Source organism: Echiichthys vipera, assembly GCF_963691815.1.
Source record: "Echiichthys vipera genome assembly, chromosome: X".
Lineage (NCBI taxonomy): Eukaryota > Metazoa > Chordata > Actinopteri > Perciformes > Trachinidae > Echiichthys > Echiichthys vipera.
The window spans coordinates 43,988,241-44,010,931 of NC_139825.1; the positions used below are offsets into that span (position 1 = coordinate 43,988,241).

Genomic DNA, 22,691 nt, shown 5'->3' on the forward strand with positions numbered 1-22,691 from the left:
TATTATTTATCATTAAAAAAAATGTTGTTGGTTAGTTTGTGTGTTATTAATGTCTAAAATAACAAAAACAACAAAAATATTATTATTATTATTGTTCATATTATTTATCTTTATATTATTTATCATTATAAAAAATAAATAAATATAAATAAATTTATAAATAAATAAAATAAATAAATATTTTGTTGGTTATTTTGTGTGTTATTACTTTCAAAAACAACAAAAAACACGAAATATTATTCTGTTTTGTTATTATAATTGTTTATTATTATTTATTATCTTTATATTATTTAACTATATAAAAAATAAAAAAAAGGTTTTGTTGGTTAGTTTGTGTGTTATTGATGTCTAAAATAACCAAAGCAACAAAAATGTTATTCTGTTTTGTTATTATTATTATTTATCTTTATATTATTTATATTTATAAAAATAAATAAACATGTTGTGGTTATTTTGTGTGTTATTACTGTCAAAAACAACACAAAAAACCCAAATATTATTCTGTTTTGTTATTATTATTGTCTATTATTATTTATCTTTATGTGGTTATTCCTCACACGTGTCCGAAATAAAAAACTAAACTAAAAAACATTCTCATGAGCCTTTTATTTCTACATGTATGGTGCACAGATCTGATGCGCTCAGCGGTGGTGTAGAGGGGTGGATGTGAACTCGGGGCCATGAACGCACCGCGCCTGTCTGCGGAGCTCTGCGCTCTGGTTACAGTCTGGCGGCCGGGACTCACGGAGGAGGAGGACAACTTCTTCCAGATTCCTTCCAGAAAACAGTCGGTTGGAGACGGCTTCTGTAACTCAAAACTGTCGTGGCAAAACACGGCCACTGGACTGGAGACAGACGACGGCAGCAGCGGCAAAGTGTGCGCTTTTACGGAGGGTTTTTTTTTTTTTTTTTCCTGGATAGATAATCGGGGCTGGTGGTGTGATGCGTTGAGGACCCGCAGTCAAGAAGAAACTCCCCTGATTTAGCTCACCACCTTCATGCTAATAACGTTCGCCTGTAGGGCTAAAAGGCGGGCTAGCTTTCTGGTTTTTATTTGCTTCAAGAGACAGGGATGGCATTTCGCCTCCACTCTGTAAGCGTACTGGTTGAGAGGGGCGGAGAGAAAACATTTGAGACCCGGTCGGTAAGTTTGTCAGTACTCATTAGCCTAGCTTAGCTTAGCCTAGCCTAGCTTAGCCTAGCCTAGCTTGCTGGTACAACGCCAGAAAACCGTTGGCCAAGAGTTAGCGCTTTGCGAGCTAGCCAATTAGCATTTTAGTTGCACAAGAAGACCTGCTAATCCCCTCCGTTCATCCCCAGGCTGAGTGTTTCTAAGTTTATTACGACGAAGAGTGGAAACTGAGCTGCTTTAGTTGGCTTTAAAGAACATAAATGTGTAATATACCTCAGGGGTGTGTTTTGACGTTTAGTCTTGCTAGGTCTTCGTTAGCGACCTTTATAGGTGTTCTGTGGAGGGAGTGGTGACGTCAGGTAGCAACAATGTCACTCAGATTATGTCTGTAAATGACCAGTAGATTATAACACATTACTAAACTGTGTGTAAACCGACCGGCGTGGTGCACATTGGGGTGTGTGCCTGCTTGTTAGCTTGGTGCAAGACAAGACCTCACACAGCTAGGTAGAAAGTGCGCAACAATATCGGTAACTTTCCCCCAATATGCATTAGATGGATGGTTTTATCTGAATTCATAACTCATTTAATTAGTAGTTAATTACTGGTGTGAGCTGTTGCTATCTTGGGGGCTAAACATCAAGTCTGGCGGTGGCTGACTGGCTCCTTTTGCCTGCTTCAGTTCTGTAATAGTTTGATGGACGTGGGAGGCTGTTTTCCAGGCTGTCTGTGCTATACTCAGTCATGTATGTCTTGACATATGGCACCCTGGTCTGTACATAGTGCCTGCTGTCAGTATCGTTATGTAGCTTTGGTGGATAGTCAGTGAGGGGAATGTGTAGTCTTTTTTATACCTGTTGGTTTGTTTTTTATTTTCATTTGTTTCAAACCCAGGAGAGTCTTGTTGAACCTAAGTGGGAAAGTGGTGCAGCCTGGGCTGTGCACAGTGGACAATGTTAAACAGGTAGTGCCTAGGAACTTGGAGGACTAACAATTCGGCCTGCATATAGGCCACAGATATTGTAGATTATTCATTGGGGATTGCTTCAGAAGACTGCCACTCTGGATCAAGAAAACCTGTCCCTCGTGTCTGGTTGGAGTAATACTCTTAAGCCAAAATCAATGCCTTCAGCGCTGGCTGTGTTCGCCTGCCGACCCAACTCGCACCCATTCCAGGAGCGGCATGTGTACCTGGATGAGCCAGTCAAGATCGGCAGGTCTGTGGCTCGGTGTCGGCCGGCCCAGAACAATGCCACCTTTGACTGCAAGGTGTTGTCCAGGAATCATGCCCTGGTTTGGTTCGACCACAAGACCGGAAAGGTAAGAAAAGATGACAAGATAACATTTTGTTGATGTGTTTTCCCAACAGGAGTGACTTCCATTTGGCACTTCAGAGGATTCTGGTGTTAAACTGTGGAAAAGTCAATTACACTTGAATAGTTTAGACACATTTACCATAATTCTCCAGCAGACAAGCCTCTTCAAAAGCCTAACCGACCGTATCTTCTTCACAAATGACCACCTCAAAACAATTCTCAGTCATATTTAAATTTCCAGCAGTGCTGCCACAAACACGTACACTTTTACATACATGAGAACACCCTGAAGCAAGACCAGCGAATCTGCTCAGGCATGAACAGATTCAGTTTGTTTAAGGGTACATTCACATCATGCTTGTTTGGAGGGAAACTTCAAACTCTGGAGCTTTTCCTCTTGTAGACATATCCAACATCGGTCTTGGAGGGTATCTCATAAACCCAGTTGAGTACGGGAAATGATCCCCAAACTGAAGGGATTATGAATGGAAAGACACAGATGCTGTTACTCATGCTGGGAAGAGCAGAAATAAAGTACGGTTGATTCTGGATTTATGTTCCACCCCCTGCAAAAAATATCTATCCTACGTGAAGATGGTCTTGCAAAAGCTGTTCAATTGACAAGCTACCTGTGAGACTTGAATATGAACTGTTTTAAAACCAGTAAAGGTCGTCTGTTAGGGATATTTTCATTATATTCCCATTTAATTTCATGTCTTTATCTTATTCTCAACTGCACCATTTCGTTACATAACTAACTTGAAAAGAAAATTACCATTTAAGGGCAAACTCTACCAGTTATATTTCAGTTAATTACGAAAATAGATCATCAATTTTCTGTAAATCCGCTAATCAAATTGGCGCTGTCGTTTTCTTTTTATACATTTACACAGTACTTTGTCACTGTATAAAGTAATTTATATAAACATTTATATATATATATATAATGAATAGAGCAGAGTATAACAGCTACTCATTATCCAGACAGACCAGGAGTTAAATTCAATTAAATTCAATTTTATTTATAGTGCCAAATCATAACAACAGTTATCTCAGGACACTTTACAGAGTAGGTAAAGACCACACTCTATGACTTATTTATGATTAACATAGACCCAACAATTCCCCCGTAGAGTACGGTGGCAACGAAAACCTTCACTATAACAGACAGGAACGTCAGACAGACCCAGCTCTGTGGAGGACGCACATCTGTCTGCACCGGAGAGAGGAAGAGAAGGAGAGAGAGAGAGAGAGAGAAAAGACGGACAGATGGACAGAGAGAGACAAAGACAGACACAAAGACAGAAACAGACACACTTCCAGTAACTATAATAATATCTATAGTAATGTGAATATGACTTATTAATACAGCAGAATAGTAGAAACAAGCACAGCTAAGGTGATAGAAAATGAAAATGATAATAATTATGGTGTCAAACATGTTAAATGATGAGCAGCGGCAACAGCAGCTAGGAGACAGCGAGACATACCACCGATGGTGCCTCTACGGCTACAAATTCCATAGTTTATAAGATCAGTGATGGTTTATATGACTAATAGTTATAATAGTTGCAGGAAGCGTCATGCAGGACGACGGCAGCAGGCACCACCACGATCAGCGAGACAACAAAGCACAAACAACTCAGGGGAAGAAGTTGAATTAGTAACATGCATTGATGAGACATGAATGATACAGACAGAGAGGAGAGAAGCTCAGAGTATCAGGAAAAGTATTATCCCCCGGCAGACTAGGCCTATAGCTGCATCATTAAGCAGAACAAAATCAGCTTAAAAATATCAACATAGCTGAGGGCTCGTAAGCCCTAGCTGTAAGCTTTATCAAAGAGGAAAGTTTTAAGTTTTACTCTTAAATAAGGGGACAGTGTCTGCCTCCAGAATAACACTTGGGAGTTGGTTCCACAGGAGAGGAGCTTGTTAGCTGAAGGCTCTGCCTCCACTTCTACTTTTGGAGACTCTAGGAACGACAAGTAGCCCTGCATTCTCAGAACGCAGCGATCTAGTCGGGTAATACGGTTCTATGAGCTCTTTAAGATACGACGGAGCCTGAACAATAAGAGCTTTGTAGGTAAGGAGAAGGATTTTACAGGTAGCCAGTGCAAAGAAGCTAAAACAGGAGAAATATATTCTCTTTGGTTTGTTTTAGTTCGTACACGAGCTGCAGCATTTTTGGACCAACTGGAGACTCTTAACAGACTTATTGGAGCAGCCTGATAATAAGGAATTGCAATAGTCCAGCCTAGAAGTAACAAATGCATGGACTAGTTTTTATGCATCTTTCTGAGACACAATCTTCCTAATTTTTGCAATATTACGCAGGTGAAGATATGCAGTCCTTGTCGTTAGTTTTATGTGAGAATCGAAGGACATATCCTGATCAAAAATAACACCCAGATTCTTTACTGTGGTGCTGGAGGACAACACAACATCATCCAGAGTAACAATATCTTTAGATATTGTGTTACAGAGCCCTTCTTGGCCAAGTACAATAACTTCAGTTTTGTCTGAGTTTAACATCAGAAAATTGCAGATCATCCAGCTTTTTATTTACTTAATGCACAATCGAAGTTTAGCTAACTGATCGGTTTCTTCTGGTTTGATGGTCTTCTGAGTGCTTTCTTATAATATTTCCTAAGGGAAGCATATATAAGGTGAATATAATCGGTCCAAGGACAGAACCCTGTGGGACTCCGTGACTAACTTTAGTGTGCATGGAGGATTTGTCGTTAACATGTACAAACTGAGATCTATCTGATAAAAGGACTTAAACCAGCTTAATGCGGTTCCCTAATGCCAATTGGATGCTCCAGTCTCTGTCCTAGATTAAACAAAATTTAACGCAGTTGATTTCCACTGAAGAAGTCCTTAGTCCAGTGTAGTAGTAGACTTAAGGCGCACTCACACTTGGTATTGATGATCCGTGCCGTACTAGCCCTATTGTTCATTCTAACCCTAACCCTTAGCGTGATTGTCCCCCTGCCTCTTTTCCCACGGCCCAAACCCGCCTACACTCACATTACTTGAAATGATCAGAACCTCGGCTCGATTCCTTCTTGCTTATAGATGTCTTCACCCCATGTCTGATTTTTTTTTGTCCAACTCTTTTTTAATATTTTATCTGACCAAATCTGCAGTAAACACTCCACCTCTGCATCAGAACGACACGAACGCTTCAGCGGCATCTTTTTAAATGTCCGTCGTTGGGAACACATCACTCATCATTACTCATCGTCAACCACTTATCCGGGGTTGGGTCGCGGGGGCAGCAGCTCTAGCAGGGAACCCCAAACTTCCCGTTGGGAACAGTCGTATATAAGAAGTCTCAGGACTGCCATCAATGCTCGTGCTCTTACATGTGCGCATGTTTGTATTTGTACATTTGCATCCGTGTTTTCCTAAAACCAAATTCTCTCAACCGGGCCGTGACCGGCAAGCGTGCTGTGCCTGGGAAAGTAACAGTTGCATTCACTGGTCAAACAAACTAGACTTTAACCGTCATTCGTGCTTGGGCACGGTACAAATGGCAAGAGTGAGTCAGTCACATTTTCCTTGCCTGGAAAATCAACCTGTAATTTATTTAAAATCCACAGATCTGAGATCTGAAGCCGGCAGATCAGATATGTGCATTGTAGCATCTGTCATTGTGTAGCTTCACCTTATCTGTAGTGTTCCTGTAGAACAGGTTGAACAGGCTGAGACAGGGATTACCCAACTATGTGGCATGCAGGGACTTTGAAATACTGTGTGTGTGTGTGTGTGTGTGTGTGTGTGCACACAACAAAAGCTATTTATAATGACTCCAGTAGCGTCATCCTTTCCTCTCTTCAGGGATAAATGGATACACGCATGGAATCAATAATTTTTGATATCATCCCCAAAGGTTAATTATGGCTCAGAAAAGGTCTGAGCTGGTACTTTTGTATACTTTGTATTATGAACATGGTCACCGCTGAATAACTTGCTGAAGTAGATTTCACCAGTGTTGAATGAATGTTGAATACGAACTCGGTCCAAATACTAGAGGACTCTCCCCAGAACTAGAATCAGGTTTATTGCCAAGTAATTTGCATTACAAGGAATTTCCCTTGATTTGACGGTGCTCACATGGAAACCGACATAAACATAAGCATAAAAATAAACCTAAGCATAATAAACTATTAACCATGAAAATAGAAAGTATATACATATGTGTATTTACACAAGTAGTGCAGGAGGTTGTGTGCAGTTAAAGTGTCCAGTGATGAGGGGGCGTTGGTGCAACGCATATGTGAGTCGTAGGTCCATAAGTTTCATTCAGAGTCTTTAGCTTTGTTCCAACGCCTGATGGCAGAGGGGTAGAAACTGTCCTGGTGGCGGGAGGTTTTGGTCATGATAGACCGCAGCCTTCTATCGGGTCTATCGGCTGCGGTCTATCGGGTCTAGAGGTGAGAGGGGTCTGCAGCTATTTTCCTAGCTCTCTTCAGGGTCCTGCAGGAGTAAAGATCCTGAAGAGAAGGGAGGTTACAGCCGATCACCCTTTCTGTAGCCGATCACCCTTTCTGAAGGGGCGTTGGTGCAATGCATATGTGAGTCGTGGGTCCATAAGTTTCATTCAGTCTTTGGCTTTTTCCAACGCCTGATGGCAGACGGGTAGAAACTGTCCTGGTGGCGGGAGGTTTTGATCATGATAGACCACAGCCTTCTATCGGGTCTATCGGCTGCGGTCTATCGGGAGAAGTACAAACGATACGTGTCCGGGGTGAGAGGGGTGCGCAGCTATTTTCCTAGCTCTCAGGAGTAAAGATCCTGAAGAGAAGGGAGGTTACAGCCGATCACCCTTTCTGCAGAGCGAATGATACGCTGCAGTCTGCACCTGTCCTTGGAAGAGGCAGTCACGCAGGATGATGGGAGACGGTGGGGCTGCACCCTTTCTGAAGTCTACTATCATCTCCACTGTTTTGGAAGCATTGAGCTCCAGGTTGTTCTCCCTGCACCACATCTCCCACCTGTAGGCAGACTCATCCCCATCAGAGATGTCGTCTGCAAACTTCAGGCGTTTGACAGGCTGGTGACTGGAGGAGCTCTTCCGGGGAATTAAGCACATAGACCTGTCTTGCCAAACCAATACCTCATTACCGCAGGTTCCTCTTGTAGTAAGAACATTCTTTGTCACATGAGTCTGCAGTTTTTGTTCAAAAACCAGACGGCAGTTTCACTTTGCTCTAATATGTTGAAACTGAGTGTGTTGCTTTCCACTAAATTGTTCTGTGTTGTGACTGAGAGTTGGGCTCAATTACATTATAGATCAGGTTTTATGGTAATTCAATATGAAACACATTAAAGCCTGTTTTTTTATACTCCTGTGGGAATTTAATACCTGACAAATACTGAGTATTTTCTCCTTTTATTAAGAACTTTAGTGCAAAATGAACATAACGTGCAAGGATCAGATAATGAAGCATCGTCCAAATGATTTAAATATTGCCTATCATCATGCAGTTTGCTGTTTTTCTTAATCGCGACAGAAACAAAAAAACATTTTTATATTGATTTGACAATGTAGATCCGTCTAAAACTGCCATTTATAGTACTTCAGACAGTAATTTCTGAGTCGTGCTTGTTGTCAATTAGACAATGTAATTGTGTATCAAGATATCACCATATATGATTTCATAACGATACGATTGCATTTAAAGATAAATTATCACATTGGATTATCGCCCAGCTCTGAGAGCATGGCTATCTGAACACCTTTCATGAGGAAAAAGTAGAATAAAGTAAAATGGTACTCTTGTGTGCTCAGAAGTTTTTCAGCTCCATCTTGTCTGTGTTCGCTGAAGACAAACAGTTGTGATTGGTTGCATCCTGTGATTGATGAACCAATCAGCTGGCTCAGTGATCCGACAGATTGCTTTATCGTTGATGTTATCTTTCTGTATGTCAGAGAAAGGGCTACTAGACTGAAACAATGAGGCATCTTTTATAATAGGCCAGTTTTATTGTTACGTAGCCAGACTGAAATGTGATTAAGGATTGAGACTCGGAGCACTGTGATTACATGTTATGTACTGTAGCTTGCTGATGTCACAGCCTCCCTCTGAGACCGTTGCCTTGACACAGACTACTGTGAAGGGAGGATGAACTAATTGACACGAACACAGCTGGTGGGATGAATATCTCAAGGGCTCTTAGAGGAAATAATGAAGTGTGTTCTTATTTAAGCAGCAGCCACCATGGGAAGGTCAGATCAGAGCCAGCTGCTTCTCCCTTAACCCTAGAGGTCCTGGGACCTTCGTTTGGGAATCCACTCTGCTGGAGGAGCTGACATCCAGCCAATCAGAGGACCAGACTGTTTCTCAGACGGACAGTCATATGAAATGTCAGTGCTGTGTCATTTATGGATGCTTACTTCTTCCTTCCTCTGTTACTTTGAGACAACGTTTCTAGAAATGTGAATAAAAGCTGTATATAATGGCTTTTGCCGTTAAGACAACAGTTTTTGCCGTGCATCCAAGTCCATCTTCCATGCATCTGTTTTATCATTACTGTTACAGCTGAAGTTTGTTTACATTACATGAAAGCTAGACAAAAATGATAGAAACCATGCTTGTGTCCCAAATGTTGGATGTGAGTTGTTTATCACAGTCCTAAGTTCGATTTAAGTACCTTTCTCAACATGGAGACATTGAATTCAAAGTACTCCTGCTTTAAAAAAGCCAAATGTGTATGAATACGGTGCTGAAAGTAGTCCCCAACAAATGTACTCAGTGACCAGCTGTTGTAGGAAGTTAGTGTACAGTATACAAAACCAGGTCATTAAACAGTATTCAGTGTTTCCCCTAGGTTTACAGCTTTTTGGGGGGGGGTGGGGGGGGCATTTCTTTCAAAAACGCAGATATTTTTGTCCGCATCGGTGCGGCCGTACACGATACAGAGAGCAGAGGAGAATAGTAAACATGCAACCAATAGAGATAGAAAGGACATGTCGTCATGTAAATAAGAGGCTATTTAGTTTGTTTAAGGACAAGATATAGACCTGTTCTATAGGAAAGGTATCCTTTATAGATTATCCTCTTAAATGACTTCTGTTGTGATATGGTGCTGTTGGGCCCCTGAAACTGGTTAGTGAGATGTGATTGTGGCGTGTGGCACCCCCCTAATATAATGGTAGGGGAAACACTGGTGTTGATGCGCCACCTACACATTTTTGCACCAAGGAAAAAGGATAAAAGGAAATGGCACACAAATAGGATCACCCCCCCATTAATTCATCTGAGCAGCATTGGGTTGAAAATCTGATTTTTCTTTTAATCCATAGTTTCAGTACTTCCAATACTATCAACTGTGGATATTGTTGTGAAATGTAGTATTGGAGTTTCAATATTTTTGTCAAACTTATGTAGCAGTGTGTACAGTTGGACAGTCTATAATAAGTACGAAAGCTGCTCAAGACCCAAGCCAAGTTCTTGTGTCTTGTATGCTACCTGCTAATCAAAGTGAAGGGTGTTAGGGCGCACTCACTGCGCGTTTCACGGCTAAAGTCTACTTCGTTTGACCAGTGTGAGTGCAACCGTACCGCGCCTAGGAGCGGTACGCTTGCTGGTTACGGCCCGTTTGGGAGAGGTGGGCTTTTGTTAAGTACGTGTGACGTGTACGAGCATGAGGCCTACGGCGGTTCTGACGTCATTTTATGTGTGCCTGTTGGGACATAGAAAAAAGAAGGAGGGACCATGCGCGGACATTTAAAACAATGGTGGCGAAAGGTTCACGTTGGTGTGATGCGGAGGTGGAGTGTTTACTGCAGATTTGGTCGATGAAAAGATTCAAAAACAGTCGACAAGACGCACAAAAACTCTGAGGTCTATGGAAAGATTTGTAAACAAAGCCACACATCGTGATGACGTCAATCTATGTGTCTGACTTGTTACGGCGTGATGACGTATAGGCAGCAAGAAGCATTTGCGCGAGGCCCAGGTAGTGTGAGTACAAATGACCCTGGAGAGGGAGGGGGGGCAAGTACCCTAAAGCACGGGGCACGGTACAAATGAACAGTGTGAGTGCGCCCTTAAGGTGGGCTGACAAGCACGAAGCGTTATGCAAATAATTTTGGAAGATATATCCTTTGTTTTTGGTAGTAACAGGTCCTCTGCTTTTGTGACACCCTCTGGAAAAACGTACTATACCTATAGAATACCCATCTGTTTTGGTTTTTAGTGTGTTTCAGTGTCTGGTGTTCATAACACTTTACAGCCTTATTTATGTACTAACGGAAAGGGTTTATAATTCTGTGGTGTTGATTTAAGGCTAAAGTAAATAGTTTTAACTGGAATGTCAGACCAAGGGCAATTCTTTTTCCAGGATCTTTCATCAGACGCTCATCTAGTGTTGTTTGTGCTGGGGGAAAGATTACATTATTGACAGCGTAGATGTTAGGTTATAATGAGAAAACACACACACACACACACACACACACACACACACACACACACACACACACACACACAAGCGCCTCCTTACTGTGCATTCACACCAAAACGGACAATTAAATCGCCTGGAACGCAAGTATGGTGTTGCTTGCTCATATTTGTCACATTTTTGATCATCGCATCTGCCGCAGGTAGCAGCTGAGGCGGCTAGCTAACTGAAGCTAACCCCCGGCTCAGCCTACTTTGCTGTTGTGCTAAATGGCAGTGATGCTAGTGCTAACAGGGGTCTGAATGCTTTGTGGCTCTTAAAAGAGCCGTTGTGTTGTAGTGAGATCAGGCCGTCAGTGATTTAACCTCCATAGCTGTACAGGTGCTGCCCGGTCTCCGGTAGATCAGACCACTCTTCACTGACGGCTTTCTTCTTCTTCTTCTTCTTCTGGATTTCCGACAGACTAGATGCCTAAAGGCACGTCACTGCCACCCACAGTTCATACTTGTATCCATTATATTATATTCACAGGAATAGTCTGGTTTCCCCCGAGGACTGCAACAATGGCGGCTTTGATGAGCCCGGTGAGCCCCTGGATGTTTCACAGAGAACATGGTGACGCTTACCGCAATCTCAAAGCTGATTGGCTGTCACTGCACAGCTTCAGCTTCAACACCTGCGATGGATACTTCATCGCATAGCTCTTATCGCTCAGAACTCGTCGCCCGAAGCGACATTGCGTGTGATTGCGTCATTTACATTGATTTTGAATGGCAGCTTGATGCTTTCATCGCCTCCATCGCTTTTGGTGTGAATGAATGGTAACATTCAGTGAGCTCAAACTTAATGCGTATGATGAATAGCTGCATGTTGAGAATCGTAAACTGTGCAGCTATGAGTGTTGCCATGTATTTGGAATTGCCTCAGTCCTAAAATTTCAGTGTAAATATGGTGTCCATGAAAACACTGATGGTTAAGCAAAACATACGTGGTCATTGCTACAGGCTCACTGCTCACTGTGCTAACACCACTGCAAGATACATGCCACACTTAGAGAGTTTATCAGTTAGTCAGGGGAGGATTTTAGTACAGCATCATCCACAGGCTCCAAAATTAGCACCCTACTTCAGTGCAAAATCTCATCACTACAACACATAAATTGACGACTACGTTTTGTTTCGCACACTGGTGGCAACATGCAACATATGACCCATAAATCATTTTATAGCAGTTCTTCGATTGACCCTCGCTGTCCACAGTTGGAACGGTTACCCTTTATTTATCTAGGTAGCTTACAGAGCCGGATATCACAGAGGAGAATTTTGCGCTAACTGCAAAGCGAGTCTGCAAGTCTGTGTGGCAGCACATTGCTGGAGTAGATCAACCTCAAAGGAAAAACGAAGAGCATGGTGGAAGTAGGGTTAAAAGAAAATCGGTAGAGGTGACGCTTTACATATAAGGGGTGAGAAAAAATTTATGTTTTTATGACAGCGACGCCAGTTCAGTGAGCTGCAGCGTGTTCAGCAGGTACTCAACACAAAGTCAAATAATGCTTGTTGTTTTTATAGACAAAGGGAAGTTTTATGGCTAGTTGACACATATTTTAGTTAACCAGGGATGGGCAGATACACCAAAAAATATAATTTTGGACCAGCCTCTTTAGTCTGTTGTTGCACGCACGGGTAGTTGGTTCATGATAAAGATAACCAGAGAGAAGTCAGTCAACCAGGCAGCCGATGGAGAGCGGTGCTGAGGGCAGAGCTGTTGTCTGGTATCAGTACGCCAAGGCTTGGTAATGGCTTCAGTCTGAATACCAACGCAGCAAAGGAACGCTGGTACACACGGGCAGGACACAGCTCTGTAGCCCTCTCATACCTGTGTGAGTGTGAAGGAATAAGACACTGTTGGCAGGAAAAGGCAAACTCAGCTCTGGCATTGTGCGTGTGTGTGTTCGGTGTGAGGAAATACTGCATCCAGATACCGCAGCAGGACACCATGATTTAGTGTTGTGTGGAGAAAGGGTGTGACTCTTTGGGAATCTCATGATTAGATTCTCGGATTGAATCAATTGTCTAATCATAACTCGTTCTTGCTTTAATACATAAACCTGTGTCCTCTGTCCACTGAACTGCAAAATTAAAACTAGTCCTGATGAATTTCACTGTATGACAAATAGAAAAAAAAGAAGCGAAAGGTGTGGGTCTGCGCAGCTTTTTCATTTCCTGCATTAATTTGGAAACAGCTGACAGTCTTCTTCCTCAGGACTGCAGCTAATGATTATTTTCATTATCGATTAATCTGCCAATTATTTTCTCAATTAATCTTTTGCTATGTAAAGAAAATAGTGAGAAATGTTGATCCCAATTTCTCAAAGTCTTTAAGGGCGCACTCACACTGTCCTTCCGCACCGCGCCCCGGGGTTTAGGGTACTAACCCTCTCCCTCTCCCCCCGCGCCCCAGGCCCGTTTGTACTCACACTACCTGGGCCTCGCGCAAATGCTTCTCGCTGTCCATACGTCATCACGCCGTAACACGTCACACGTCACATGCATTGATTGACGTCATCGCGATGCATCGCTTTGTTTACAAATCTTTCCATAGACCTCAGAGTTTTTGTGCGTCTTGTCGACTGTTTATGAATATTTTCATCGACCAAATCTGCAGTAAACACTCCACCTCCGCATCACACCAACGTGAACCTTTCACCGCCATTGTTGTTGTAAATGTCCGCGCATGGTCTGTCCTTCTATTTACTATGTCCGAACAGGCGCACATAAATGAAGTCAGACCCGCCGTAGGCCTCGTGCTCGTAAACGTGCGCACGCTCGTGCTCGTACACATGCAAACGCGCTCTACAAAAGCCCACCTCTCTCAGGCTGGCCGCAGATATGCGCGGAGCGGGTGCACTCACACTGGTCAAACGCACTAGGCTTGACCTGAAAAAACGGTTTTGACAGTGTGAGTGCGCCCTAAATGTCTTGTTTTGTCCAAAACCCAAATATATATTCAGTTTAATATGATATAAGACAGAGAAAAGCAGGAATCTACAGATTTAGGAGCTTTAAAAACATAATTTTCTGGCATTTTTGCATGAAAAATCCATTTAAGGATTCATCACTTATCAAAATAGCTATCTTTCTGTCGATCGTCTAATCGATTAATTGTTGCTCACAGTGCCTGGACAGTAATTCATGGAGATATTTCAGATATTTTTGTTGTATTGAGGTTCAACACCAAATCCTATGGCTGACAGAAGGGAAAGCATCAGAGCGATACTGGATTTTGTAATATCAAAATGTGTAAAATCTATTTTTCTTCATTTACACCTTTTTAACTTTCTGTTGGGGGTGTGAGTGTTTGACGTGGTACTTTTACCGTCTGGAACTTTATAATTAAACATGCTGAGCTAGATGAAGGTCCCATAACTTGTGAATGCATGATACAAACACAGGGGGTGGTAAAGCCTATTTACTACCTATACATCTGTTGCACCACTCTTTTTTGTTTTTTACACCAACCATTATGTGGAGGCTGGTAAATCAGTGAAAGTGTCCTGTGAACGTTAGAAAAGATTAACATACCAACCGCAGCTGAACATTATCCAGCCTGGTAGGAATGTCGTCGTCAAAAAGCAAGAAGAACACGTCGACCAGAACAAACTCCAGTCGACAGGTGAACCAGTTTGTGCTTTCTTCTGGTGAAGCAACTCATCCTGAGTCTTCAGCTTTTCAACACTTCCTTAGACAGGAAGGAGGAAAGTGTCGACACAATCTGCCTTTATGAGCTTATTGTTCGAAGTCACCACCAGAACACAAGATGCTAAAACCTGGCATGTGGCATATATGTATGGCTGGGTGATATGGTCAAAATCTTCTATCCAGATAAAGGTCACTTCATAGAACGTTGTCTTGTAGTCCCTATAAACTGATTCTGCATGTGAATGTAGAATCTGGAGGCAACGGGACAAGATTTGGGATGTGGAAGGGATCTGGTTTCCATTTGTAGTCCGAGTAGTGTTTTAAAAATCATGTTTGAGCATGCTTTGGTTGCATACACGTACACAGTCCGTGTGGAGAGCAAACGAGGCGAAACGCATCGGCCGAAATGCAATCATGGAACCCACGGGCTGTTGTCTGACGACATTTGAGCTTTTCGTTATTACTTATTTGTATTCATATGCAGATATCTGTTTAAAGAGACGTCATCTCTCAACTCCAACCGCGCGTCTCAAGTTGCTAATCAGACCATAAACAATGAACGTCGCTCACAAGATTCAGGTGTTTGAATAAGTTGAGTCAGGTGTGTTCTTGCTTGGTTGGAATGAAAACCTGCAGCCACAGCGGCCCTTTACTGGCACTGAAGCTCACTAATCAATAATACAAAACTAAAAAACTATGACAGAGTAATACTTTACTAATGGACAGTCAGTTTTGATACACAGACCAATTTACGCATTGTGCACAGAAGCACACTTTGGCATATGTGGTCACAATTACGCATCGTTTTTGTGAAGTACAGACACTTCCTCATCTTCAGATGGATCTCTGTTGTTCGTCTCTGTCGCAGGAATCAACCCTGTGGCACAGAAGCACCATAATTCTCGCCGTGGCCAAATCAGTTGCAGAACAGCACTTGTGTTTTCCACTGTTGTGATCTGCTGCCAGCGTCAGGATGCAGTAAAAGGATCAGACTAACTTGCTGACGGTTGTGGGTGGGTCTTCAGGGATTATCTGAGTGTCTATTGGTTAGTTACAGAAAATGATGGCGGGCACCACGGTCCACCAGCCACACACTGTCAGTCACAAGTGCTCTTTCCTGTGTTTTAATTGGCCGTGCCAGTGACCTATGAGTTTGCAGTAAAAATAATGCGGAAGAGGAGAATCTGCCGTCTGCAGCAACATAAAGATCACGTTTGTACGCTGTGTAATCGCTAAGATATTGATATAAACAGTGAAAAAACATCACTTGGACGCGCCGGCGCAGGCGTAGGCCTCCGGGGGTTAAATAGCCGATAGTGAACATCCTTTTTATTTAGCTATTTATCTTATTTTTACTTATGCTTTATTTTCTCAGTGTTCACTTTTAAAACCAGTTGACAATGTGATACATTTCATGTATAATGTATAATAATGTTAAATATCTTCCTGATTACCATCGGTGTACAAACAACATAGAAAAGGCCATTTTCATTCCAGCCGTCATATCGGTAAATGGTGAATTTCTCCCCTCTAAAATCGGTATTATCTCAATAAGCAGCTGATATCTGCCTGCTCACTGTAGCACCTTTAGTCCTAACTTTGAGATTTAAGGGACACTCACTCGCTCTAGGTCTGGTAGGAGTTGCACCAGGAAGTGGCCCACAATAAGGAGTGGGTATTTGAACAGATGATATTTTAATATCAATGCAAAACAATTAATACACATCAACAGCCTGGCTGTACACTTGTTACCAAAATAAGGCGCCGTAAAATAAAAAACAAAACAAAGAGTCCAAGGAAACCGAGCTCTCCTGCTCAGTATTCTAAGGGCGCACTCACACTGTCCTTCTGCACCACGCCCCGGGCTTTAGGGAACTTGTCCCCCCACTCCCTCTTCCCCCCCTCCAGGCCCGTTTGTACTCACATTGCCTGGGCCTCGCGCAAATGCTTCTTGCTGCCTATACGTCATCACGCCGTAACACGTCACACGCATTGATGACGTCATGGCGATGCGTCTCTTTGTTTACAAATCTTTCCGTAGACCTCTGAGTTTTTGTGCGTCTTGTCGACTGTTTTTGAATATTTTCATCAACCAAATCTGCAGTAAACACTCCACCTCCACATCACACCAACGTAAACCTTTCGGCGCCATTGTTTTAAATGTCCACACATGGTCCCTCTTTTTTTTTTTCTATGTCCGAACAGGCGCACATAAAATGACGTGAGAGCCGCGGTAGGTGTCGTGCTCGTGCTCGTACACGTGCGCACGCTCGTGCTCGTACATGTGCAAACGCGCTCTACAAAAGACCACCTCTCTCAAACGGGCTGTGGACGGCCAGCTGGCCGCAGCTAGACGCGGAGCAGGTGCACTCACACTGGTCAAACGCACTAGGCTCTACCGGGAAAAACTGTTTTGGCCCGGTGCGGGAGGACAGTTTGGGTGCGCCCTGAGTTCAGTTCAAGAAGGATCCAATGCATGTTTTCTGTGGATCAATGTAAATTTTTTTGTCCTCAATTAATGTAATTACCACTACTATTACCTGGGTAGGTGAGCAGTGTGTGTGTGTCGTATCTGTTCTCAGATTCTGAGATTCAGATGAGCTGGAGTCGTGGAGCTAGGTTCTGCAGCTCGCCACACTGCGTCTCCAATTCTCTCTCTCTCTCAGAATCGCTGGGCTGGGCTCGCCATCTTAATCTTCTTTTTCTTTATTTGTTGGACAGTACTTCAGGCTAGCAAAGGGAAAACAAACAACCTACACAGAAAGTGCGTAATTGTAAGTAACTTAATCTGATTCTGCCTCAGTTTCTTATGAGATTTCATCATCTTCTCAGTTTAAACATGAAATATATCACCAAACAATCAAGGAAATACATGAACACACAATTAATTCATAAATATGAATTAAGACAATTACTTTTAACCATGAATGTAATCAATTATTCATGAATTATCTCAACAATAGTAATTTTATATCATCAGTTTACCCTTTTTCAAGTGACCTCTTTAATATTTAACTCTTAAACATCAAATTAATTACAGTTTTTATAAGCCATTTCTGAATGTTTGTAAACAACAGGCATCAAGACACCTTTGGGTGGAACAAGGGCAGCTTCCACCGACCTAAAGCGCTCCAGCTGCTACTTTAAACAGTGTTAAAAATGAAAACGTGTTGTGTTTGGGGTTGTCGCGCCTGATATACAGCAAAAGGTGAAGGGTTTTATCGCGTATCCACTGCTGGCTGTAGACACTCTGTAACCTTCTTTTTGTAACCGCTGGTAGGGTCTCGTTTCAGAGTTTCGTAAGTGTTCGAGTCACTGAGTAGTGCAGAGATCTTTGCCTGATAATCAGTTGTATTGAGAACAACTGTGCATCTACCCTTGTCTGCTGGAAGGATAGTGATGTTGTGGTCTTTGCTTAGTGCTGTTACTGCTTTTCTCTCCTCAATGGTGAGGTTGAAGGGGAGGACCTTAGCTTGGGACAACGCTGCTGACACTTTTAGGGCGCACTCACACTGTCCTTCCGCACCGCGCCCTGTGCTTTAGGGTACTTGTCCCCCCTCCCTCTCCCCCCGCGCCCCAGCCCTGTTTGTACTCACACTACCTGGGCCTCGCGCAAATGCTTCTTGCTGTCCATACGTCATCATGCCGTAACACGTCACACGCATTGATCGCGTGTGTGCGGCTTTGTTTACAAATCTTTCCGTAGACCTCGGAGTTTTTGTGCGTCTTGTCGACTGTTTTTGAATCTTTTCATCGACCAAATCTGCAGTAAACACTCCACCTCCGCATCACACCAACGCGAACCTTTCGCCGCCATTGTTGTTGTTGTTAAATGTCCGCGCATGGTCCGTCCTTCTATTTTCTATGTCCGAACAGGCGCACATACCGCTACCTCCGTAGGCCTCGTGCTCATGCTCGTACACGTGCGCACGCTCTTGCTGGTGCTCGTGAAAGCCCACCTCTTTCAAACGGGTGCACTCACACTGCTTAAACGTACTAGGCTTTAGCTGAAAAAACGGTTTTGGTACAGAAGGACAGTGTGAGTGCGCCCTTAACCTTAGCTGTTCAGCCTCAGTTCCAGTAAGGTTGTTTGTCTTTATAGCAGATTCTGTAGCTGTGATCAACTCCACTATGGGGACCTCTTTTGGTGTCATGGCAAAGTTCAAGCCCTTGGTTTAGACCTCCTTCCCTGGGTGGGTAAGATCTCTGTCCGACAAATTCTTAACCCATCTGTTTTGTGTTTCTTTCTGTGCTGGAGTGTCAGTTTTTTGCTTCAAGTGTTTTTAAAAAAAGGGGAACAAAATTATGATACATCAGGGGACATGAGCACTGGAAATTAAATTAAATTAAAGATATTAAAGTGGGAGCACATATTTATAGTTTTGATAACTTTATTGTTATTAGCAGAGGATATTGACTTGAAATAAACCTCCAGTTACTTCATGGAAACACAAAACATGGGGAAAATTTACATTTTTGAATGTAAAACTTTACAAAAATTAAAATAATATTAATTAAAAACTATATTTTTTTAGCTGGAGCGTCAGTCTTTACAAAGCCAAAAGGGACCTTTTGCAAGAGGAGCTCAAACTCACAGCAGATATCATCTAAAATTAATCTACAAATATCTTGCCACAGTTTACGGGTATATTCAAATTTCCAAAACAGATGAATAACAGTCTCAGTATGGGAGTCCCAAAGGACACACTTCAGATCTAGATCAACATATTTGAATTCGATAGAGAAGGATTTAACCGGGTAACCGATGAATCATTTTAAATGACACTTCTTTCACCCTATTAACCACACAAATCTTTGAGGAAGTTACATCACAGTTACATCAGTAAAGGGAGCATCAAGTACAGAAACAGACGTAACTTTTGGATAACATGAGTACACCAGATGGAATAGCATCAAAAGCTCTGGCATACTGTTTAGGAGTCATAGGTAAAACACAAATACAGGGTTAGTTACCTGTTTTTTCTTGCTGGTTAAATCACCAACGCTCATCCTTTCAAGGAAATGCGTGCACTGTCCTGCAGGAATATGCTCACATGTTGACTGATAAAACCCTCTTTCTGTTTGCCAGTAGTAGAAAATTGCCTATTGGAAACCGTGGCAAGAGTCCAAGCTTCAGGCAGCTGGCTCTCTGCGCCGACACACACCGGGATCAACAGACTCTCTCCATCTACAGCCTCTTTCAGACGTGCACTCTCTGTAACCTGTAAATACTCTGCCAGTTTTACAAAGCACCCCAAGTAAACTTTGAGTTAAAAATCAAAGACTCGCTCTCACTCCACTCCGCTGATGAGGAGATAACAGGACGGCTTAATGGCATGTTGTTCCGAGCTATATTTCACCACGTCCATGATACATATCTTCTTGCTCTGGCTCGGCTCATGTGGAAGTTGCCAAATATCTTGTGAGCACTGCGGCAGTATCCAAAATGGGGCCATTAGGTTTGAACTGGCGATGCCTAAGAATCTGTATTGGTGCTGTTCTAGACATGTTTTAATGGACCGGTATCGGATAATAAAAGGCAGATCAAACCCTGATCCTTACCCGACTGTGTTTTGTCTACTTCTGCACTTGAGTAGTCTGATGTTATTTCAGTGGGTCAGACACCTGCACCAAAAGGTTGCCCTGTTATATTGATGTATTTAATTGAAAATATTAGATGGGACCGTATCTGCAGATTCCTAATGTTAAGGACGCGTATCAGGACATCTCTAGTTCGATCGGTGAACATGGACCTGTTCAAGAGAGGCCTATGTGTGAATGCTAAAAATACATTGTTTAAACAGATGGAGGAACGCAGCAGCGTGACAACTTCCATGTGTGAAAGGCGGTCATTACTGTTGTCCATTTCTCTCTTTCTCTGCCTGACAGGCTACTGTCACCTTCTTCTCTGCTCAAGAGCAGTGTTAATATAACAGGTTATCAAACCAGGCTTTACTCACTTCCTTCAGTGTGACAGATTCATTCATTTAATAAAATGTATGGAGGAAAATCCCATGCCTCACTTCCAGCCCTGTGGTGTGACCAATCTTTTGACATCCAGCTTTACAATGGAGCCTCTTCATACTTTTACTGCCAGTAATTATTAACACAGCTTCCATGGCTTCTTCTTTGTTTACCCTTTGACCTTTCACTTGACTGCCGGGGCTTTGACTTCTGATCTTTCATCTGTATAATAAAAAATGATGTTGACATTTTACTGCACCACTACTTCCAGTATTCCTACAGTAAATTCTCTTTTGCATCAGTATGTACCCTACGTTGACAGTATTCCCTATTTCCAGCTATTCTTTATTATAGACTTCCGTCTCTTGCTGCTGTGTTTATGTATCACTTGCTCTTAGGGCGCACTCACACTGTCCTTCTGGCCGGGGCCAAAACCGTCCACGGCCCGCTTGAAAGAGGTGGGCTTTAGCGGAGCCGTTTGCACATGTACGAGCACGAGCGTGCGCACGTGTACGAGCCCTATGGCAGTAGCGTTATGTACGCCTGTTCAGACATAGAAAATAGAAGGACGGATCATGCGCGGACATTTAACAACAACAACAATGGCGGTGAAAGGTTCACGTTGGTGTGATGCGGAGGTGGAGTGTTTACTGCAGATTTGATCGATGAAAATATTCAATAACAGTCGACAAGACGCACAAAAACTCAGAGGTCTGTGGAAAGATTTGTAAACAAAGCCACATACACGCGATCAATGCGTGTGACGTGTTACGGCGTGATGGCGTATGGACAGCAAGAAGCATTGGCCGAGGCCCAGGTAGTGCAAGTACAAACGGGGCTGGGGAGAGGAAGGGGGGACAAGTACCCTAAAGCCCGGGTCGCGGTGCGGAAGGACAGTGTGAGTACGCCCTTAGTGATAGGGTGAGCAATGTGGCCTAGTGGTAGAGTCGGTCGTCCTCCATTCAAGAGATCAGCCGTTTGATCCCCAGTTCCCCCGGTCCACATGTCGAAGTGTCCTTGGGCAAGACACTGAACCCTGAATTGCTCCCTGTGCTGTGCATGGGTTTGTAAATGTGTGTGAATGATTAGATTAGATTAGAAGCATGTAGATGTCCACTGCCATCAGTGTGAATGTCTGTGTGAATGTGTCAAGTAGTGTGAAAGCACCTTGAGTAGTCAGAAGACTAGAAAGGAGCTCTATAAGTCCATTTACCATGTAAACCTTCATACATGTGTTTTGGCTATTATACTTGGCCAAATGAAAAATCTCCTAAACAAATTAATTAATGCTCATTCCATTTTATTTTATTTTTTAATAATTGAATAGGTTATATACAAACAACATAACTCAAGACTCAAAGCAAAAAGAAATTGTGATTCTTTTCAAATTGTGAAATGGGTTGTTTGTTTTTATTTGTGTGTGTGTAAAGCTGGGATATTTCAGTTGAGTGTTCAGGTAATTCGGATCATATTGAGGGTGATATTTTTTGGACTAAAGTTGCTGAGTGGCAGTATTTGTGCAGAGATTTACCTACTTTGGCAAAAGCACTTTGCTTTAGCATTTTCTGGAGGGCCATGAGGGTTCAGGAAACATTTATTATCAAGCCATTCAGAGCTTGAAATATGTCCTGACTGGCCCAAGATTGTCAGTGTGACAGATGTTTAGTCTGCCTAAAAGTATTTTATTATCTTTCCTAACCAAGGACAGTCATCCTATCTTTACATGCAGGAGAGCAGCAGAGCTGTTCTGACCTGTTAGGACTTCCCAGTAGGTAGCAAATCATTGTATGGAAATCTTCACGTCTTTGATGATGAAGTACAGGATGTACAGAACCTTCTTTAAAGATACTCATCGCTTCCTCTCAAAGATATTGTGTAGATAAAAACATTAGTTCATCTTTAAACATTGCTTCCATGCCCATATGTACTTGAAACAGTTTTTGCTTCCTGTAAGTATTCCTTTTTTGCTTGGGGCCCTCTGTCTGGGCCACCTGTTGTGACAGATTGTGTGTATGATAAGGCAAAAACTATCACAAGGTTTTGCACTGTTGATGGGCTCTTTATTGGTTTCCGGTTTGCCATGAAGGCCAGCCAGGCACAGCCCGAAGAAGTGACGTGGCACCTCCCCGCTATCCATCCTGTTTGCCACTTGGGGTTGGGTACACATTC

At 42.7% G+C, this 22,691-nt stretch overlaps 1 protein-coding gene across 10 annotated transcripts in view; it reads left to right on the plus strand.

Moving 5' to 3' along the window:
• The first annotated feature begins 739 nt into the window (after nucleotides 1–739).
• Nucleotides 740–22,691, plus strand: part of slmapa (sarcolemma associated protein a) — an 82,197-nt gene continuing 60,245 nt past the window's right edge. For all 10 annotated transcript variants that reach the window (XM_083938996.1, XM_083938993.1, XM_083938990.1 and 7 more), the window contains exon 1: nucleotides 740–2,452. In XM_083938996.1, the coding sequence (XP_083795122.1) occupies nucleotides 2,255–2,452 (198 nt within the window). In that variant the 5' untranslated portion in view covers nucleotides 740–2,254. The remainder of the gene's footprint in view (nucleotides 2,453–22,691) is intronic.